Source organism: Asterias rubens, chromosome 2 (assembly GCF_902459465.1).
Source record: "Asterias rubens chromosome 2, eAstRub1.3, whole genome shotgun sequence".
NCBI lineage: Eukaryota > Metazoa > Echinodermata > Asteroidea > Forcipulatida > Asteriidae > Asterias > Asterias rubens.
This window is the reverse complement of record NC_047063.1, coordinates 16,947,323-16,969,106: the sequence shown is the minus strand read 5'-3', so window position 1 is coordinate 16,969,106 and position 21,784 is coordinate 16,947,323. Positions and strand designations below refer to the sequence as shown.

The window sequence follows — 21,784 nt, the reverse complement described above, 5'->3', positions numbered from 1 at the left end:
TACCTGCAAGTCGACTATTTATGTTTACATTTATAGTTACTCCCACCCTTTTATATCACTTTAATTTTCATAATTTTTATGCTTCTTGTTGTCAACCGTTGTACATGTCCCATATTGTATTTAATTACCTTGAACACCGGGAAAACAAATTTAATATTTTTGTATCATGACAGTAAATAGTTTGACTCTTGGAACAGTCTCTAAAGACTAACCTCTCTTTGTGGTTCTGTGATTGGTAAGCTCCTGAAGGGAGTTATGGCACTGATCTCGACACACTGAACCACATTGTACGAGAGCCACCGCCGGGTTTCCTCTGCCAGTTTACAGTCATCCTGTCTGGAGCATCTACAATCAAGAATGAGGACACGAAAGAGAAACTCCATAAGTGCTTTTATTGACCCAATTCACCTGACATCATCATCAGAATAATCTTGGATGTGCCATTTTGGTGGCCAATGTCAACTTGTACTATTCAGTGAACAGCGCATTTTAGGCGACACAGCGTTTACACGTAAACCTATTGACCACCAACATGGTGAGCGTGGCATCTGTCGCCGCGGTGACGCGCGTGCAAGGGGTCAATACACAAAACTGATGTAAAAATGCTTCAATGTACGTTGGAAGAAGATCAGAGCATATACTGATCGAAAACGTCAATTCATTCATTTAATTTCCACATCAATGCAAAAAATAAAAAGATGAGGTACATTCTCTATTATTACCTAACAAGTAAATTATCTATGACTAAACAAAAGATCTGGAGGGGATTCGCAAGAAGCAAGCTTGTCGATTGTGAAGTGTCATTTATCTTGTTAGTGTTCCAAGTCTACTTACAGACACTGGACACCTTTGGTAATTGTCAAAGACCAGTCTTCTTAAAGACCTGCTTGAACGAAAATGTCAAGTCGTGAACTTTGCTGAATTCCACTTAAAATGTTTTCGATGAATAAGGAAATCGAGTCATATGATTATAAATAGGTTTCAATTGTGTAAAAAAACAATCATTTTGTATGCCCTTGTCCAGAGCTTTTCTGCGAGATTTGCGAAAAGCCCCGTTACGTAATCACTCTCAAAACGTCATAAGTAGATAAAGCTGCTTTGTTGCCGCGTGGATGTATAACAAAGCAAACTCCCACAAATGACGTCAGCGGCATTGTCCTTTGACGCCCGCTCTCAACGGCAGAAGTGTTTTCAGTTTTTCAAAAAACCTTTAGGTAGGGGCCTGATTTTTTAATTGATAATTATGAAAAGTTCAGAAGTGTACACATATCAAAATTACATTAAAATGGTGAACAAGTGCATTATAAACAAGTAAAAATACCATTTCTGTTGAAAACATTCCGCTCAGGTAGCTGTTTAACATAGTGCACAAAATAACAAACCTGTGTAAATTTGAGCTGAATTGGTCGTCAAAGTTGCGAGATAATAATGGAAGAAAGAAAAACATTGTCACACAAAGTTGTGTGCTTTCAGACGCTTGATTTCGAAAAATATCAAGCACATATGATGAACAAAATACAAGCACTGAAAAATGTGATAAAGAACAAAATGTTCTCAGTTAAAGTTTTAAGTGTGGGCAGTGAAAAATCATCCAATTCACCATTATTACTTGGATATTATGTTGAATGGAATTCTTTCTCAAAACAGTTTTTCGCTTTCAACAGCTGTAGTGTAAACTTGTTTGGTAAATACATTTTACACTACTTACCAATCTATGACCCTATACCTTTAAGGACAATAGGTATTCTTCTGACCTATTGTCAAAGGAACAATACAGAATTCATTTTTGCTAACAGGTGGCAGTGTAGGCACTTAATGTAATCCACCATATACATAAACTGACAAACCTGTAGAAGTTTGAGATTGATCGGACATCTCGGTCATGAGAAAATACACAAAAACCAATTACAAATTTTCCATGTCATCGATTAAAAAAAAAGAATAAAACGCCCACCCTGAGCGATAAACTCCAAACGGGAAATTGGTTTTATTTATTTCTCATCAATATGACATTTCAGACAGAAATATTTCAAGGGATGTTTTCTACTACCATCATCATTAGACCGTGTAAGTTTTATGCAAATCTGTGATCTTAGACAAGTTTTTGTCTTACCAATTCTGTAATTTCCTTTAACCGACTGGAAATTGAAAGTAACAAAAACAAAAACCAGACACTGAGAGTAGTGGTTTCCTTTCATTTCCAATAGCTGAAAGGGGTCAAGAATGATAGCCCAATCTGGCCACAACAAAAACATTTGAGAACAGCTTCCTTAGGAAGTGAGCGGGTACAAACTAAACACAAACAATCAGTGGCATTGTTATACATGTCCCTGATGAAAATGGCCAAAAATTAGAAGGTAGGAAGAAACTATATAAACAAATAGTAAACTTGCGGATACAACCATGTGTAAATCTCTTTTGTGTGAGTGTTGGCTCGGAAAAGAGACAGTTTGGTCTTGACGTTTCGAACAGTATATCCTGTTTGAAGGTGTTTCGCTCAACGCCCTTTAAAAAAAGACTCTTCCTAACAGGTGGGTCTCATTTCAAATAACAAGCATTCATACTAAAACATGATCCCTTTTGCCAGTCATTGAAAAAACACCCTCTTCTTCAATCTATAGAATTAGCAGTATAAAGAAAAGAAAGATCATCAAAACAACCCAGCACACGGAGTATGGTAAAAACTAGAAGATGGAAAATTGTTCATCAAAGCCTTTTTCTTGGCTCCTACCCTTTGCTTACTATAATAATAATAATAATAATAATAATAATAATAATAATTTGGGGGGCTAATTGTCCTTACTCGCAGCTAAGAGCTGAATTGCGAAGGACGCGGCTACAACGTGTTCGAGAAGCAGGCATGCAAGGGCGCATTCAGCTGCCAGCCACATCAACCCATTATGACCACGGAGCACAGCCAAGATCGAAAGTGTTTGATTTTTTCCTGAGGGAGGAAAACCGGATTGTCTGGAAAACCCTCGTGGCACAGCAGAGAACCAACGCACAACTCAACTCACATATGGCCCCGACCGGGAATCGAACCGGGGTCACCTTGGTGAGAGGCGAGCGCTTTACGCACAAGCCAACCGTGCCATCAAGTTTACTTCAGTTTAAGTGGGGGAAAAAAAGGTGCACGAAAAAAGAAGAAGAAATACATCGAGACAGCTGAGCTAAATTGAATAATAATTACTTTTCACTAAACCTTGTGCCTCCAACTGAGGCAGTTATATAAACAACAATTCAAGAATTTGAGATGTTAATGTTAGGCATACGTGGGCCTTGTTTTGTTTTTAACTGTCTGCAATTAATTTCATTTCATTGAATTTATTCGGGTTGTAAAGCCAAGGACTCTCAGAAAAGCGTAGTTAATCACTCTACTAGCCAGAACCCAATGGAGCTAAGAAACGGAAGGAAGTTTTAATGTTAGATGTGGTAGGAAAACTCCAGTAGACTATTCCAGGGAAAACCCTGGAATATTTGGCTATTGTACAGTTTCTTGTAAAGCGCTGTGGTACCTCGTGTAAGAGCCCTATATAAATGTCTCTTATTAAAACCCCCGCAGTCAGGTAGGGACTGAAAACCCAATAGTGCCACCAACATGATTTGAACTGATTTTGTCCAAGAGGTGGAAGGCCAGGAAAGATACCACTACGCTTATCCGACCACCCAATATGCAAATCTACAGGTGCAATTTTAAATATTTGGTCTATTCCTATCTTCTTGCTGGCCCAGATTTAAAAACAGTTTGTGAATACAGTTAATTAACTTTGTTCAACCTTGTCTCACTGTCTGTTAACTTAAAACTTGTTTGTGTTCTCTGTAATTTCTTTGCTCATGTATTCTCTGATACAATGTGCTATTTTGATATTAATGAATGTTATAATTGGCTCAAAAAAAAAAAAAAAAACAGTTGAAAACAGCTTTTCACTGAAAAGTTTCCACATGACAAACAAGAAACAAATAAATAAATCAATGCTGAACCACCTAGTAAAGATGACAACACTTGCACAAAAGGGATGGTTGTTATTTATCCCCCATGCTGTCAGACCACACCACACTCTGCATCAACTGCTGGTTCACCCTAAGGACAAGTTGCCAACCTCTTCAAAAAGCAGAGGCCATTTATGAAATTCCTTGCCTTGCTTGCCGCAGTACCTACATGTACATCGGTGAAATGGGTCGCGCCTTCGGCACCCTTATACAATACTATACAATACAAGGGTTTTTTATGTAGCGCCATTTCAACTTGAACATAAAAAAAAAGTAGTGGAAAATCAACCCTACACCCAATCTACTCGCTCTTCCTCCATCACCAAGCCACACAATGGCCATCACCAACCATGCTGCAGCTACTAACCACACCATCAAATGGAACAAGGTTCCGGTAGTTGACACAGAACCTGACAAAACCACTATAGGTGGCTTAGGGGAGGCCATTTGGATCAGAAGCAGGGGTAGAACACCCTCAACAAAGCTACGAAACATACAATCTCCAGAACATTCATGACCAATTAGTCCAAACCACGCCTACAACGTCCTCTATGTCCACCAAGAAAGGGTATAAAAGGTAGTTCATAAGCATTGGACATGGTCACCAGTCTGAAGAAGCTCCCAGCGTATACCCCGTTCACACCCAGACACCGCTACTACGATGGAAAAGTGGCCGAGAGCGTGACCAGTCGCAGGCCAATCGTGGACCAAAAGTTGGAGGATCTCCATGAGGGTGTTTTGGTTGGGTGGGATCTCCTAGGTCAGTAAGCTGCAAGAAAATACGTGTAGTTGGGTCGCGGCCAACAATAAGTGGGGCAAAGTCATAGTGGGAGCGCCATTATCGTACAAGCAGCGTGGTAACATTGTGGTGAGATCTCTGTGGTCGTAATTAAAAAGCAGCATCGTCGGCAACCATTTCGAAGTAGAAAACCGCTTGGTCGGCATTGGTCTTGTCGTAGTGACAGCGAGTCAGAAACACTTTTTACGTAGAAACATGCAGTACAGTTGGGCGGAGTCTTTAATTTGCCAAATTGCTGGATTTTGACGGCGATCATACCCCGACTTGAATTTTTTTTTGATATCGGGTTGATTGGCATGATCTTCGTAAGGTCGTAATGCTGTGCTAAGGGGGTATTAGGAGTGAAACTCTAAAATTATATGTATTTAAGTAACATCTACATAATTTTGGATTTGTAAAAGCGAATCTTTTAATCAAATGCAGAACCACCTCTTTAAGGATAAATAATGTGACTTTGCAGAACTCTGCTATGTCTGATAAACAGTCCACATCCTGATAGGGCAGGAAACAGCTCAGGAAGAAGCCAAGGTTCCTATTGCATTCTCTGTAGATAAAGTTTGTCCCAGATATTTGTAAGATGGCAGACCCTGTACGCCTACCAACAGAAGAATAAATGCCCAAACCAAGCTTTTCAAGTTATTTTGTGGTTTTTGAAAGTTAACTATCAAGCCCAGTTCACAAGAAAGCAATTTAGCAAGGTTCCCTTGCTTAATTGTTGCATGGTTGGATAATTTTACGAAATGTACGTACATGGTGTGAAAGGACAAAAACAAGTCTACTGTATAAGTTCTCTTGCAAAGCTTGTCAAACACTGCTTCATTTTACAACCATGCTAAAATTAAGCAAGCGACCCTGGTTAAATTGCTGTCGTGTGAACACCACTAATGTGTGTCCGTTGTCTTTTTGATATGTTATCACTTTGGATGTATATGGAAGTCACTTTTGACAATCTTTTAATGCCAAAGATCAGTATCCACAATTTACATAAACCACGGTTGGGCCTACATAGTAAACCTGTGAAAGTTTAAGCTAGTGAAAAACCACATCACTGTTTCAACCATTGGATAATCAGTTTCGTGATTTTTTGTATAATTTTTCAAACAGTTTTGTTAAAATTCTGAATATTATTCTTACTTGTTCTCCAGTGTGCACCATCCACAGTACGGGTCGCTGTCTGGCATCCCTATGCAGGTCTGGCACGTTGGGTACTGGCCGCAACTTTCCACTTTAAGTTTCAGAAGCTGAGTAAGAGAAGATAAATAATAATACAAAACACTTAAATAGAGCATAAAGCAGGAGCCTCTATAAGAGAAAAACAAAACATAAAGCAATGAAATGTGTGAGAAAATTTGTTACAAAAACAGAGATATAGGATTGAGGCATTACAAGGTGAGGTATCAATATATATTTGGTTTGTGGTAACACCCTGTGTGTATCTACTTGCCAGGTAGATTTTGTTCTTTAGAGAACTGTCTTAGGCTTTATTCTACTACCGCGGAGTAGATTTATCGAATGTTGGGGAGACTTCTCAGTTCTGAAAAGAACTGTCCTGCTTTTTAACTACTACCTGGGCGGAAGGCAAAGACAATTGGCTGGGACTACTACTTCGTAATTAACTGCACTATCGCAGTTATTGGTCTCAACGTTTCGACTAGCTTGCTCTAGTCATCGTCAGGTCTCACAGCCAATTTTCTATACCTTCCACCCGGGTATAGAATGGTAGTCAGGACAGTTCTTTTCAGAATGTCTCCCAAACATTGATAAATCTACTCCGCAGCAGTAGAATAAAGAAAGAAAGTTCTCTGAAGAACTAACTCTACCTGGCAAGTAAATACACACATAGTGTTACCGCAAACCAAATATATATACATGAACAGAGATTCAAACACGTCGGTCTGTAACAATCCCTAGAAAGTCAGCCTGGCAAATATGAACTGGTATCTGTAAGCATGACCTTGCTGTATGATATATGTCGTTTCATAATGCAACCCAGTGGAGTATGGAAATTCATTTCCCAAGAGTCTTTATGAAAATGGACGGGAAAACTTACAAGTCAACTTAAAACAGTGTTTGTATCTTTTAAGTGCAATTTTTTGTCAGAAACCAATAATATTTGATGACAACGCTTTTTAGATATTGGTCTGTAAACTTTTTAATTGTATAATTTTCAGATCATTTCTAAATTTTGATAATATTTAATCACAACCACATTGGATTTGACCATTTGATTGGAACAAACAATTCCTCTTTGAATTGTATAAACCTATCTGTTTTGATGTTTGATGAGTGTCAGAAAAAATGACATTTAACAACAGTTTTAGGTGAAGTTATAATTTAGAGACTATTATAAAAAGATGTTTTTTGCTTTTTTACAAGGACTGTGCGATGAAAACTAAAGGACACCACAAAACTGAATTTGACATTGAAGCCGCACTTAAAAAAAAAAACTCAATGTAATTTAGCCTTTGCTGAAATTTAATACAAATAAAAATATATTAAATCTTGAAGGACTAATACACATATAAGAATAATTAATGATAATCCTTAACTTTCCACACGTTGTAATGAATAAGCAATAGGAGCTTTAACATGTTTTCTTAGGAAACTATTAGTGGTAACACAACCAGAGCTGCAACTTTCAATTGGCTTGAGTTTCACATGCACCAAACTTCATGACTTTGAACAAACTCAGTGTAATTGAAAAAGAACAACGAGGAAATGTAACCAGTTCCTTTTCTTTAAGTATCACCTCTGTGAATCCCATATTGAATTTTGTTTAAAACCTGTTGACAAAAAACAGCAACAAGTGCTTTGAGATGCCAGTGTATAAAGCACTATTCATAAATACCTCAGACAGTTTCGCTATTCCTATTGGTGGACAGCGCGTCACGTGGGTGTGTATAAACCTTTGTTTATGACCAGTAAAAAGTGTTGAAACATGGTGTGACACGCGAGACTGCACCTCTGCTTATAAGACAGTTTCTTCATTCCTATTGGTCAAGAGCAACGGCTGAAACAGTTGTGCCACATCACGCGATACAACATGCCCTTATAAGGAGTTGTTTACCTGAGGGCCTTACCATTTCATAGCTGGAGGGGTGTTGTGTTGAAAGAAATCATTGCACAATTAAAATGTTTGCTTTTATTTTACTTTTGACCAAAAAGTGTTGATGTTTTTTTTACCGAAAAGGTATTTATGAATGGGAATCAAAGTGTGTTGAATCGGTTTTTAACTAGTGGTTGAACCCGCCGAGGCCTGGTTCTTGATAATTAACCTCAACTTCGTCTCGGTAAAATTATCAAGAACCAGGCCTCCTTGGGATTAAACCACTAGTTGAAAACCTCCTCAGCACACATTATTTCCCTTATATAAAAACAAATTACTATTAATTATTCCTCAATCCATTCAAAACTAATAATATTTCTCGAATATGTGACTTCATTTCAGAGGGATTTATTTTACAGAAGAAAAAAATGGCTCTATCATGAACTCCACAATCAGTAGGCTTTCAGGCTAAACTTCACCAACAATGCTTTTTATAGGATAAACCCTACACCAGGAACAACAAACAGAAAGAACAATACCCATGATATTGTTTTTTGGGAGTGACCTGTGTACTGGCATCCTGAGTGTGATGTTACAACTTCCTGTTTTTAACAGCGGGAAGTGGAAAGTGGTTTTTGATTCAACGGAACAATGACATGTTCAAATTTTCCTGTAAAGTAAGGTACCACTGGGCAATTTTTCAAACCTCATTTCCGGCTTACATGCACTGGACACTATTGGGTAATTACCCAAAATAATTACTGTAAGCATTAAAACTTACTTGGTAACAAGCAATAGAGAGCTGTTTATGGTATAAAACATTGTGATAAACTGCTCCCTCTGAAGTAACATAGTTTTTGAGAAAGAAGTAATTTCTCGCTAAAATATTTGACGTTATAAAAAGACCTCAGCTAAGGTCTCAAATTCAAGTCATCTGGAGGCACACAACTTGTGCGAAAAGGGTGTCTTATTATTATCTCGCAACTTCGACAAACAATTGAGTCCAAATTTTCACGAGTTTGTTGTTTTATGCATGTCCAAGTGAGAATACTGGTCTTTGGCAATTACCAAAGGTGTCCAGTGCCTTAATAGGGTCCCCATGAAGTTTGGAGCAGTGTTAAATTTTACTATAATTGCTTCTCTTCACCTGTGAAATTTAGTATATATGGGTACCTGCGAGGGTAGAGAATGATGTTGCGTATGCAAAAGCCTTTGGAGTGCTACGGTTGCCCAGAATGTATACTCCCCAGGGAGCTGAGACAATAAGAAATGTTACCCAATGACAGTGATTGTGAAATGCGCTATATAAGAACTTATTATTAGTTGTTTGTTTGGTCTCTCCAACATAAAATCAAGCCCAGAGCCAGAAAGCAGAGGTTTGGAAAATGCACCTTTTTTATACATTTGACTCCCATAAATGGCCGACCGTGTTAGTCGACGAGGTAAAAGGAAAACCATGCAATTTCGAGGCATGTTTGTGTGGATCATTGTATTCTACTTTTAAAACATCTTCCAACCATATGCATTTTGTAACAAAGGGTTACAAACACTTTTCAAAGACCAACTGGACTGATCCAAAGCAACGTGTTCCTTTAATATAAAAGAGTGAATAAACACTCATTTTACCTGCCAGACCCCTCTTGCAAAGAGCCCCCCATATGGCGGATAACGTCTTTTAGAAAGACGGGTACTTTCAAATTGATTTAGAATGAAGTTCATTCCAACTTCACTCAAAAAGAGCAAAACTGACACCGTTTCAAACAGTATATACTCTGCTCGCCTTCAGGAGAAACTGAAGACTGAAGGTACTCTACTTGCCTTTAAATCTAATCTACTCCAGTCACCCCCCCCCCCTCCAAACTTGCTTTACTATAACCTACATGTAACCCACTGATGCTAGTATACATTTGGGCATTTCAAGATGGTTTATCATTTACAAACTTCTCAGACAGTGTCACTTCTTTAAGTATAAAGAGATAAATCTCAAGAGTTAAATTAATTAGCTTTTCACCAGTTTTTCATTCGCAGTCAGTAATTAATTAAAATAAAGGGTGAAAATTGTGGTAAATTAGTTTGCATCCTTTCCCATTAATTTCCCAAGAGAATGAATCATAAATTTTGTGAGAGTTTGGACCCTACATCGCCAATGCCTAAGGATTCGCTTGACAAACATGGGTTAAAACTCTGATGTACGAAAATGATTAATAGCAACAATATGCAATCATGCATAGATGATCACAAATACACATTCAATGCTATTGCATGCTGATTAACAGACCATTACACATGACTTGGACGAGCATTTCTTAATTGTAATGAACATTCACAAAACTTGGTATTCGACTGGCTACCAATTTTATGTCTAGATACCAAAGCTTCAACTAAACTTAGGGTGAACCAATAATTTTTTTCTAGAATAACAATAAAAATAACAAATTCTTTTATAGCGCATTTCACATAACCGTATCAATGCGCTTTACACTAGGGCCCAGGTCATTGGGCCAATAACATCCCTTTAATCTTTCTCAGCTCCCTGGGGAGTATACAGCCCTGAGCTGTCGTGGCACTCCAAAGGCTTTTTCATTCACAATTTCAACCTCTACCCTCGCAGGTACCCATTTATACCCCTGGGTGAAGAGAAGCAATTATAGTAAAGTATCTTGCTCAAGGACACAAGTGTCACAACCGGGATTCGAACCCACACTCTGGTGACTTGGCATCAAAACTTAAATTTGATGCTCTTAAACCCTCGCCCATTACACTCTACATGGGATTCGAGCCTTGGACCTCTGGGTTTATGCACGGGTGATCTCAGTGGTTACAACGTGGATAAGACAAGCACAAAACAGAGGGAAATGGGAAGCAAATGAACTGGGCTACATCCTACATCCAGCACTCTAGCCCTAGGTTTGGTGGTCTCCCTAGAGTTTGTCAACATCTCTGTTAAGGGTTTGCAAAAGACAGAAATCAGTTATAAGCTAGTATTCCCAGCCTATTTCTATACCATCCGCCCAGGTAATAGTTAAAAAGCGGGACAGTTATATTCAGAACTGAGAAGTCTCCCGAACACCCGAACAATCTACTCCGCGATAGTAGAATTAAGCAAGACAGTTCTCTAAGAACAACTCTTCCTGGCAAGTAGATACACACATGGTGTTACCGCAAACCAAACATATAACAACTAACAAACTTCAAATGGTATATAATTTGGTTGAACTGGGTGAGTAAGAACGCAATGCAGTTGTCAATAACTATACAGGGTGCTTGGTTTCAGTTTTAGATGCGAGAGGAAAACCCCCAGAAATTTATTCCAGGGGAAACACACACAGCTGGTAGGGACTAAAAACACAAACCATATAGTTCCCTGACAGGATTCGGACCCAGAGGTGGAGCTTCAAAGAGAGGATCTAAAAAAGATATCCCCGCGGTCTCTCCTAAAAATCAATTTGATGACACATTTTGTCAACCGTTTTTTTTCTTCTTCTGCTCCTCTTAATGTTCGTCAACTACCTCTGTCGACCTGACAAAACTACGAACATAATACCCAGACGTAGACCCTGACCATAAAACTCATTTGTACAAAATTTAATTCACATTTTTGTGTAAATCTAAAGTCAACAGTTTTGGAGTGTCACTGAATTGGACAGCATCATCATTATCAATCAATCAAAGATATCACACTACTTCAACCCCAACACCTCATGATAAATGCTTTCCTTTATCATTGTTCAAATGAAATTCTGGAGGGGAGTTTAGTGAGTCTTTTCACACAAGAGTTTTTTATCTCTGGCTGATCGGGTTTGCAGTGCCGACTATAAACTTCAAAGAGACATGCGTAACCAAGAAGTAATTACCGACTAAAGGTTTATCCTTATAAACATTCATGAAAACAAACAAGTCAGCAAACAAATCAATTTAATGGATCCTAAATCCTAACTAATTCTTCCAACAAAATTCTCCCAGCCACAGTTTCAAATCCTTATTTTCTATGTATGGCACTGGGTTTAGCGAAGCACCTTCTCTGAAGAATTTTTATCTCAGGTTATTCAATCCGCCGGCTTATATGACATCAAAGTATTCAGAAAAACATGTGCATCAGAGGAGTTAATGTTACTACTAAAAAAGTTATTATTGTTATGGTTATACATAAAATAATAATAATATTACGCAGTTTTTGTGTCGCTTTTCACACCCAAAAGGGTGTCATCCTAAGGTGCTCTTTTAATTTGACTAAGTAATTGTTTACTATTTTTATTGAATATTTGTTCAACCAAATAGAAAAAGCTTTTTTTTTTCTATTACAATTTTTTATGTAAACTTTTTGTTTATATATATATATTTTTTAATATTTCTGCGAACAGAAAATATCTGTACGAAATTGTCTCAATTCAGCCTTTGGCTGTGAAAACAATTAAAACAAAAATCAATATACTATTTCAAATCACATCAAATGAAATCTTGGCTTGGTAACAGTATAACACTGTACTTCTTCATCTTGTCTGTTTCAATTACCATGGAGAATTCTCATTAAAGTATTTGATCTCCTATATGCCATATGTCATCTTTGCCTGTCACACTTCACTGACATTCTAATACTGTATATTATATTTCACCATCATATATACATGTACGAATGTAAACACAATACAAGATGAAACATTGTATTTTCAACAGATAATATGCACATTTTGTTTCACACATTTTGTTAACCCACAAGTGATTTATATGTTACCCGCACTCAGTTTTCCCATCGGTTTATTGTTTCAAATTTAGAAGAATTAATTTATCTTCAAAAGGAGATTGCCTTACAATGCTGTTTCCCAGGTTGTGCGTTATAAAGTCCGGTCCCACCCGGATAACGAGAACGATAACGATAATGATAAATAGTAAATGGTAAATAAATGATGGCGCTGTCCAATTCAGTGACATTTTGAGACTGTTGACTTGATACCATAGGTTTGCAAACCAAAAAATGTTTGCAAGGTGTATGGGTGGGGCCCATGTCAGTTTAAATAAATCTCTGTCAGTTGGGTTGACCGTAGAGTGTGTGGTGGGTGGATATATTTGGGGTAATCAAGGAAGCCGTTCTGACGGTTGTGTCATTGGTTTGTGTGGGTTGGGGTGAGACCGCGGGGATATTTTTTCAGATCCCCTTTATAATTATAGCAATAACATGTTTTCGTGCCTCAATTTCGTGCACTCTTCAGTTGCGGTGTGGGTGATTCAGATTGAATCTATAGGTCTCTAATCTCAAAAGAGAAAGAAAGGTTATTGGTTGTGTTTGCCGCTAGGTTCAGGGTGAAGGTGGTGAATTTGTGGGAGTGAATTCCTGACCATTGGTGAATTGTTCCTCTAGTAGAGAAACTAGGATGTCAAGCGTGTCATCGGGGTCTTCAATAAATCCTGAATCATGTGAAGTATGATTGAGCTGTTGGGAAGTTGAGTCGGTTGTACTCTGGTTTAGTTTAGCTCTGATCAACTTTTCTCGTATGTTTTGGTCTTTTCTGTATGCAACGAAGGGGGGATCCGGAAAGATTCCCGAGAGTATTTAGTTGCGTTGTATCATAGACAAGTGTTTTTTGATTGCTTGGTTTAGATCACCATGGTTGATGTGTGGGTTGTACTTCGTACTTAGTCGTACTTAGGACAAGTGGGGTTTTGCTTTTTGGTTTATTTGGTCGTTTATGAATCAGGTTTTGACCGTTCATTGTGTGATACTTTCCCAGTGATTGTGGCGATTTCCGAAGCTTTGTAACCTCTTGTGGTAAATTTTTCGGAAAAATTCTTGACTTTGAGTAAGAAATCATCTTTGTTGTTTGTGTTTCGAGCATAACGAAGTGTTTCTCCGTATACGAATGCTTTGAACACATGTGGGGTGTGTGATGCATGATGTTTTGTGTAGGTATTGGTAGGTTTCAGTGGGTTTGGTATAGACCTTTGTGTCTAAAATACCAGTTTCATTGAATCTCGTACCTTTGAAGATTGTTAAGTCAAGATAGTTGATGGAAGTATCGGATGCCTCAAATGTAAATTTTAGGATTGGGTGTATTTGATTCATAGTATGAATAAGGCTCTTGAAGTTTTCAAGAGTGCTATCGTAGAGGACAAGTATGTCATCTCTATAGCGCCACCAAGTGAGGACGATAACGATAATGACGCCAAGAGAACGCATTCTATTGGTTGAATGAATGTGTGGGAATTCTGCGTGGAGCAATTCAACAAATAGAATGTGTTCTCTTTGCGTCGTGATCTTTATCGTTATCGTTATCGCTGCAGTGTGACTCAGCCTTTAGGGTGGCATGATCCCTGACTATCTTGAAGTATACGGTTGCACGACCTCATATCATTACTGGCATCCCCAAGCTCACCATCCCCCTAACAGATAGGAAAGACCATCAATACAGGCTGGGGCCAGTTAGCTCAGTTGGTGGAGCCCCGGCACAAGACCTGAAGATCACAGGTTCAAATCCCACTCTTGTCAACTTGTCTTTGTTTACCCCCAGGCCTGGAATTGATAGGGTAAGGCCATAACTAATTTTGCAAAGGGCACTTCCAGTGGAAATTTTTTTTAGTTCTAGGGGAAAATGTTTTAAACATGACCAATTTCAGGGCAACAGAGGCCATAGCCTCTGTAGACTCCATTTAATTTGAGGCATGAATCCTCCCCCCCCAAAAAAAAAAAATATATAAAATAACAAAAATCTATAAATAATAATTAAAAAATCCACAAAAGTAAAAAAAAATAAAAATCAGAATAAAAACAAACAAATAAATAAAATAAAAATATATATGGAAAAAAAACAATAACAAACTAGAGATAGTGATTGTTACTAACAATCACAGAGCTGTTCCGGTAATTTTGCTTAATTTCAAGCTTCAAGTAAAGATCAAATTAGGTACATCGTTTCCTTTCAAAAGTCGCAAGTGTATCGAATTTGCAAAAATTCACAAACATTACAACCTTATGACATAATCTGCAATGTCAAGGAGTCTATAAAATCGGTTGTGTAGATCTTGATATATAGTCCCTTTTCCGGTTGACCCAGAAGTAGAGGTCAACTTGGGGTCACAGTTTTCCAAAGCTAATATTTATTGCCTAAGAGTCTACAACTGAAGTTTGAACATTAGCTTTGTACTTTTTTAGATATGGGTTCACTTCCGGTTGACCCGGAAGTAAAGGTCAACATGGGGTCAAAGTTGTTTCAAACTAACCTTGAATGCCCAAGGAGTCTATAACTGAACCAAAATTGATAATCTGTTGTATAGTTCTTGAGATATGGTCCCACTTCCGGTTGACCAGGAAGTAGGGGTCAACTTGAGGTCACGGTTTTTTAAAGTTAATATTTTATGCCTAAGGAGTTTATAACTGAAAATATTTTGAAAATCTGCTGTATAGTTCTTGAGATATGGTGACACTTCCGGTTGACGCGGAAGTAGAGGTCAACTTGAGGTCACAGTTTTTTCAAATTAATCTCCAACCCCCAAGGAGTCTTTAAAAACAAACAGTTGAAAAGTCGGCCGTGAAGTTCTTGAGATGATGCTGCAAAGATTTCCTAATTAATATGCATATGAGGGTCACTGGTGGTTAATTAATAAATAATTTTAATATGTTTTATGATAGGAATTAAGCTAAACATCCTAAAGCTTCCATTTGATATTATTTTACGTCTTTATAAAAACACATAATTAATTTGTAGGATACTCCTTTATTTTCCTACTCCTGCCGATAGGGGGCGCTCTTATGAGACATTTCAATTGCACGATTTCTGCACCGTAATTTCTGTATCTGACTCTGTATTTGTATGTGTACGTCGCAGAGACCAAAACTGTCACAAAATGTCAAGCTATAATTTCCCCTGTAGAACACGGCCCAGTTTTATGGCTCTGTCTGCTTCAACCAAACTCTGCCCATTTATTATACAACCACCATTCTCCGCTTACTGTGCAGGCGCTGAAATATCTGTACAATTAGTTCAAAGCAAAGATTACATATGATAAGCTTCCCCGCGCACAAGCAAAAATATCCTTGCTAGGCTGTGAAATATGCTTTAAGTAAACGATAATATCCGCGCTTCTGATGTGTCAATTCTTTGCTTACGCGGTGAAGCAGAGTCAAATTGGACCAGATTCACAAGATTTCCCCTCATGTACTAACAATCTTTTTTGACTTTACATGTTTGAAGTGTAGGCCTTACCAAACCTACTAACAGGGCAAAATTACATGGTTCTCATGACCACCAAAGTCTGCGCTTACGATCACCATTTTCCGCTTTACTGTGATGTGCAAGCTTGGAAAATAATGTGCGAACTTGGAAGCACACAAACAAAAGAAATCCCTGCTATAAGCAGTCTATTTCGCTTGACGTAAGCGCAGAATTCAATGCTTCTGCAGAGCACTGAATCTTTTTCATTAAGCAAGTTCCCATCATGACTCGACTAGTCGAACCTCAAACCTAACTACGACACTTGTCGAGATAAAATACAGATTCTCAAGATTTGTGCCGTTATGTGCCGCAAAGGCAATATTAATTATGTTGCGAATGGGTGACTAGTGAATTTTACTACTCGACTAGTTGCACCTCAAACCTGCCTACGACACTTGTCGAGATAAAATACGGATTCTCAAGATTTGTGCCGCTATGTGCCGCAAGGGCAATATTAATTATGTTGCGAATGGGTGTGACTAGTGAAATTTACTACTCGACTAGTCGCACTTCAAACCTAACTACGACACTTGTCGAGATAAAGTACGGATTCTCAAGATTTGTGCCGCTATGCCGCAAGGGCAATATAAATTATGTTGCGAATATAAGCAACACAACTGGTTCACCAAACAGGTAGTCGGGACAAATTTTTAATTATGTTGCGAATGGGTGTGACTAGTGAAATTTACTACTCGACTAGTCGCACTTCAAACCTAACTACGACACTTGTCGAGATAAAGTACAGATTCTCAAGTTTTGTGCCGCTATGCCGCAAGGGCAATATTAATTATGTTGCGAATAGTAGTAAGCAACACAACTGGTTTACCAAACAGGTAGTCGGGACAAATTTTGTAGTCGATGTGTGGACACGATTATAACGGAGTAGAGAAAAACAGTAGTCGCGACTCAAATAATAATTTGTAGTCGCGACTTTAACACTAAAGCACACTAGTCGCCCCTGCCTACTTTTGTCACAAGTAAAGCACAGTTTTTCCTGCGAATGCAAATCAAATTTTTAAGTCACTGTTTTCGCAGTGAAAGTTTCGCAGGAGTTGAGCACAATTAGTCAACTGTAGCAAAAATTTTTATGCGAATTGTGACGTGAAGAACACATTCCCTGCTAAGCTGTAAAATACGCTTAGCATAAGCACAGTTCCCTGATTACGTAAGCGCTGCGATTCTTTCCTTTAAAAGCCATTGGCCCAGGACCAAACTACATAATAGCTTTTTAAACACAAAAAGCAGCTTAACCATGCCTCATGTTCAAGTTGTGAATCCAGGTATTCTGCTCAATTTCTGCAATTTTGTAAAGCAAAATGTTTTGCCTGTTTATTATAAGCAGCTCTATAAAACTGAGCCACTCAACCACCAGAGAAACGTCAGCATAATAAAATCTCTGCTTTTGTATTCCTGTCAAAGAGTTTTTGTTTGTCATGGTCTAATTTCCGAACGTAACGCGAAATACTGGAATTAGTTTAGGCAAATGGTCCCCGGCGCGAACAAGGTGACTTTACCCGTAAATAATTCCAAATCCCGGGCGGTCTGTTTTCGTCGTCCACGCTCGTCGGCTGAAATGAACCCGGTCCACGACGCACCATGCTCAGGCTTGTCAAATTTTGGGAACAAGTTTAGACTTGTGCTAGTCGGTTACCTTAAGAAATCTATGTATATTGAACAAAAAAACGCAATAACACCGGTCGAAAATGGTATAAGGACTTGGTCAAGTTAACAGTTTTACAATTTTGACTATTCAAATCAAGTTTTACGCCGTACCCATGATCTTTGAAAAAACTTCCCCGGAAATACAGGTTTTTTAAAATAATTACACTGTTTCTATAAGTTCTGATGCTTTTAAAATGACCATCAATAACATATATCTTAATCTAAAGCAATTTTGGGAAGTGTACAACATGTAATTTAATTTTAATCGAATAAATTATGTTTTGGAAAGCTGGGTTTGTTTACACTTCAAGAGACATTGTGTTTGTGCACAGACACAAAACGTGCATTACATGACGTCATGGTGACGTCGTCCAGAATTTTATGTCGGAAATCACATTAACAGGACCTGACTAGTGTATAGCTGAAAAAAGTTTCAGGATCGGATGAATACTTCTTGAGATATGACTGTCACAAAATTGGCTAATTAAATATTCACACCCCTGTAACGTGAATAATTAATTAAGAATTTTAATCAAACGACATTTAAAAAGTAAGTCAAATCATAGGCTTTCATGTGGTATATCATTTACTTGTTTCTTATAATGGTAAATTAATATTATGTTATTAAGAAAGTTCATGTGTTAAGTCAATGGGTTTTTGGTAGAAACAAAGAATAATAATAATAATAATAATAATAATAATAATAATAATAATAAAAAATAATAATAATCTGGACGAAAACAATAGCTGTTCCGACTGAAAGCTCGGAACAGCTAAATAATGATAAATAAATAAATAAAATAAAAAAAAAAATAAAAAAAATAAACAATCGAAAATACAAAATACAAATAAGTCCTTAATGACATATCTAACTGTAAACCTAATCCTTTTTAACTGCGAGGGAGATTTGTTATTATTGGATCTCACACATGCCATATGTCGCATGCCAGTCATACATGAATGACATCCTAATAGTGGCTCATAATGTATTATGCATTCAAAAGTAGATCGGAATCAAAATAAAGTATATCGATGGGTTTTCAAAAAAGGGGCTCCGAGGTCAAAATTAATTTTTGTAATGCATTCATTTTCAAATAAGATGGAGTCTTTATAAAGTTTGGGAAAAATTATTGCTCTATACCTCGATGGAAAATAAAATTATATTTGAAATTTGAAATATAATGTCATCTTGGGTTTGTACTTCCAAAAAGGGATTTCAGTGCCAGTCAGAAGCTCAAAATAATTCCATACTGTTTTGATTGAGTATCTTCAGAGTGTAGGCCTTCAGAGTGTAGCAGTGTAGGCCTACTAAGAATTTTCTGTACAAAAATGTACAGACCACAAGTGGCATCATTGAGCATTTTTGGATTTTCGCAAAAAATGTCCCTGTAAGGGTATTAAACACAGAAGCAATTAACGCCATTTTAATGCGAGGTATGAGACTTTCATTTTTCCATCTATTGGAAATGGAGTGCATCACAAAACTAAAATTTTGACCGTGGAGCCTCACTTTCAAGAGCTATGCATTTTCGACTTTTAGCTTTCTTATGGTAATAAAAATACATCATCTGTCCAAACCTGTGCTAGACTTGTGGACAAGTCATTAATGGTCTGTCGCGGTGTGAGAGTAAAGTCGTGGCGGTTTAAGTTTCCGCGATTACTGCTCTCGTGAGATCACTGCTCTTGCGCAAAGCAGCTGGCTGCCGACTACTTAATGAACCTGCACAGCGCAAGAGCAGTAAGTCCCGTGGGGCCAGCAGTCTCGCGTGAATATCGCCAGTGAATATCGCGGGAATCCCGGAGAGAGTCGGAACGCTATCAACCCAACGACGCCTGAAGGCTTCTTCAGTTGAAGTTTAGTTTAGTACATGTTTATTTTTTAAGTATCAAGATTGCGGCAACTGATATAATCCATTATGACAGGTCTTCATATATGCTACTTCCTCAAAAATCAGCAGAAAGAAATATTTCCCTGGAGGATTGTTACTCTTGAACATAATCACCATCTTAGACAATACTCCTCATATTTTTGCTTTTACTCAATAATTACAAATATTGTACTTTGCATTTAGACGAAGGGTATACCTTTAGAAGTTTCTCCAACAATTTATAATACAAAAACTTTCTCGTTGAGAAGCACTGCAGCTGTTGATAATGACCAACATTTTGAGAAACAATTTCTATGGAATACCTTTAGAAGTTTCTCCAACAATTTGTAATATAAAAACTTTCTTGGTGAGAAGCACTGCAGCTGTTGATAGTGTACAACATTTTGAGAAACAATTTCCTTCGAAGGAATTTGGTTTAGAGATATGAACTCAAAAACATTTCAATCTGAGAAACGTTTCTCATTATTGTGTGTTCAAATTGCAGATTATTTTTTCTGCACAGACATAACCACTCCAGATTTTCGGTGGTATCTCAAAAACGCTACCACCTTTTGATTTTTTTTCACATGTTAGTTTTATTGTATTTATCTACATTTATATTTCTATAATATTTTGAATTAGACGTAGTCCTTAGAGAAATAGGAAAAACTTAAAATTTTGTATTATTATTATACTTATTGCTTGCTGATAGAAAGTTTCCAAGAAAGTTGAACAACAGAATTGTCCTCTTGCAAGTAGTGGTGATGAGTAGGTATATACATTCAAACCAAGGACTAATATAACAAAGGAAGACAAGACGGTCCACTGTTCGGGAAAGGTCCACAGTTGGGAAAACATGTACAAAACCAATGGGAGCTGTTGCAAAATAGTTGGAGTACAAACAAAAGAGGGACAAGGAGTAGGCCCACGGTTTCAGGCGTATAAACAGTTGGTCGTCTCTACAGTGCCAGTGAAAAAGAAATTGCCTCATGCGACGAGACTCTAACTAACATACCTGTTGTTCGGTGAGTATGTTTATCTCTTGCTTTGTGTCATCGAATGAAATGTCTCTCAGAACTGGGGCATCTCCAAGATCAATTCTCTCATAATACCGAGCTGATGTTCCACTCTCGATATGCACCTGAGAGTAGGAAGTATAATAGTTTGACTTTGGGTTTTAAGAATTTACACAGCGAGTTTCTCATGAGGTTTATTATGTGCTTATTTGAAATAAAAAGTTACATCCCCTTAAAGGATCCCAGGTTGTATCTTACACAGAGTGTGATCCCTGGCTGTAGGGCAGTTACGGGAAGTGCTTCCGACTGGCACCCTCCAAAAAAGATAGGGAGACTGACATACATATAGAGCTAAATTCAAGATGATGCTCAATATTTTCCTTTGTTCAACCCAAAATTAGTTAAATAATTTTACTAAATGCCAGTTTCCCTTGTGCTCAGTGGCGTAACCAGAGGGGGGGGGGGCAGGGGGGCCTGCACCCCCCCCCCCCCCCCGCTCAAAACCCTTGCCCCCCCTCTTGCCCCCCCCCATATGAAATCACAAAAAAGTATATTCTTATAGGCCCTAATATATACATCGTTTAAGGCTGCATAAAATGCTGCCGTAAAAAGGAAAACTTTTATTCATATCAGTATGTGGACTATAACGCAGGCATGAAAAATGCAAACGCGCGCGCGATCGTATTGGCGGTAAATGTATGTTGTGGTTTTGCGGTTACAGAGAGTGCAGGAAGTCACAAAGTTCTGTTTAATACGTGGTGGTCTGAACGCAGACCAATAGCTCCAGTAACACAACTTAGTCAGATGCACTACGGAGAAATTTACTACAGCAAAATGGCCAGCGAAAAAGGTTGCTTAGACCATTCTTCTCCTTTGAAGCAAGCGGTGGAATTGAGAGGTAGGCCTATTTTAAATATCCGTTTCATAACTAAAATGTGATTATATTACACCCACAATTTCAATCCTGTATTTTGATTTTGATTTTGATTTTTTTTAATGGCTTACACTTGTCACAATAAGGCCGAGTAAAAAAAGAAACATGTTTAGCGTCCGGGTTTCTCAAAAAAAGGAAGGAGGGGCTTTTTATTTTTTATTTCAAGATGGCCGCCATTCATTGTTAAAATGTCAAATATCCATTGTTTTTTCTACTGCTGAAACACACAAAACATTAATGAAACATTTTGGTCAAGGCATTCAGA

The 21,784-nt window shown here is 37.9% G+C and overlaps 1 protein-coding gene across 1 annotated transcript in view; it reads right to left on the bottom strand.

The window, feature by feature from the left end:
• LOC117305213 (plexin-A4-like) overlaps positions 1-21,784 on the bottom strand; it is a 71,185-nt gene that overhangs the window by 43,473 nt on the left and 5,928 nt on the right. The window contains exons 4-6 of the mRNA XM_033790035.1: positions 20,585-20,710; positions 5,924-6,030; positions 213-345 (exon numbers count right to left, since the gene is read on the bottom strand). Coding sequence (XP_033645926.1) covers positions 213-345; positions 5,924-6,030; positions 20,585-20,710 — 366 coding nt within the window. The remainder of the gene's footprint in view (positions 1-212; positions 346-5,923; positions 6,031-20,584; positions 20,711-21,784) is intronic.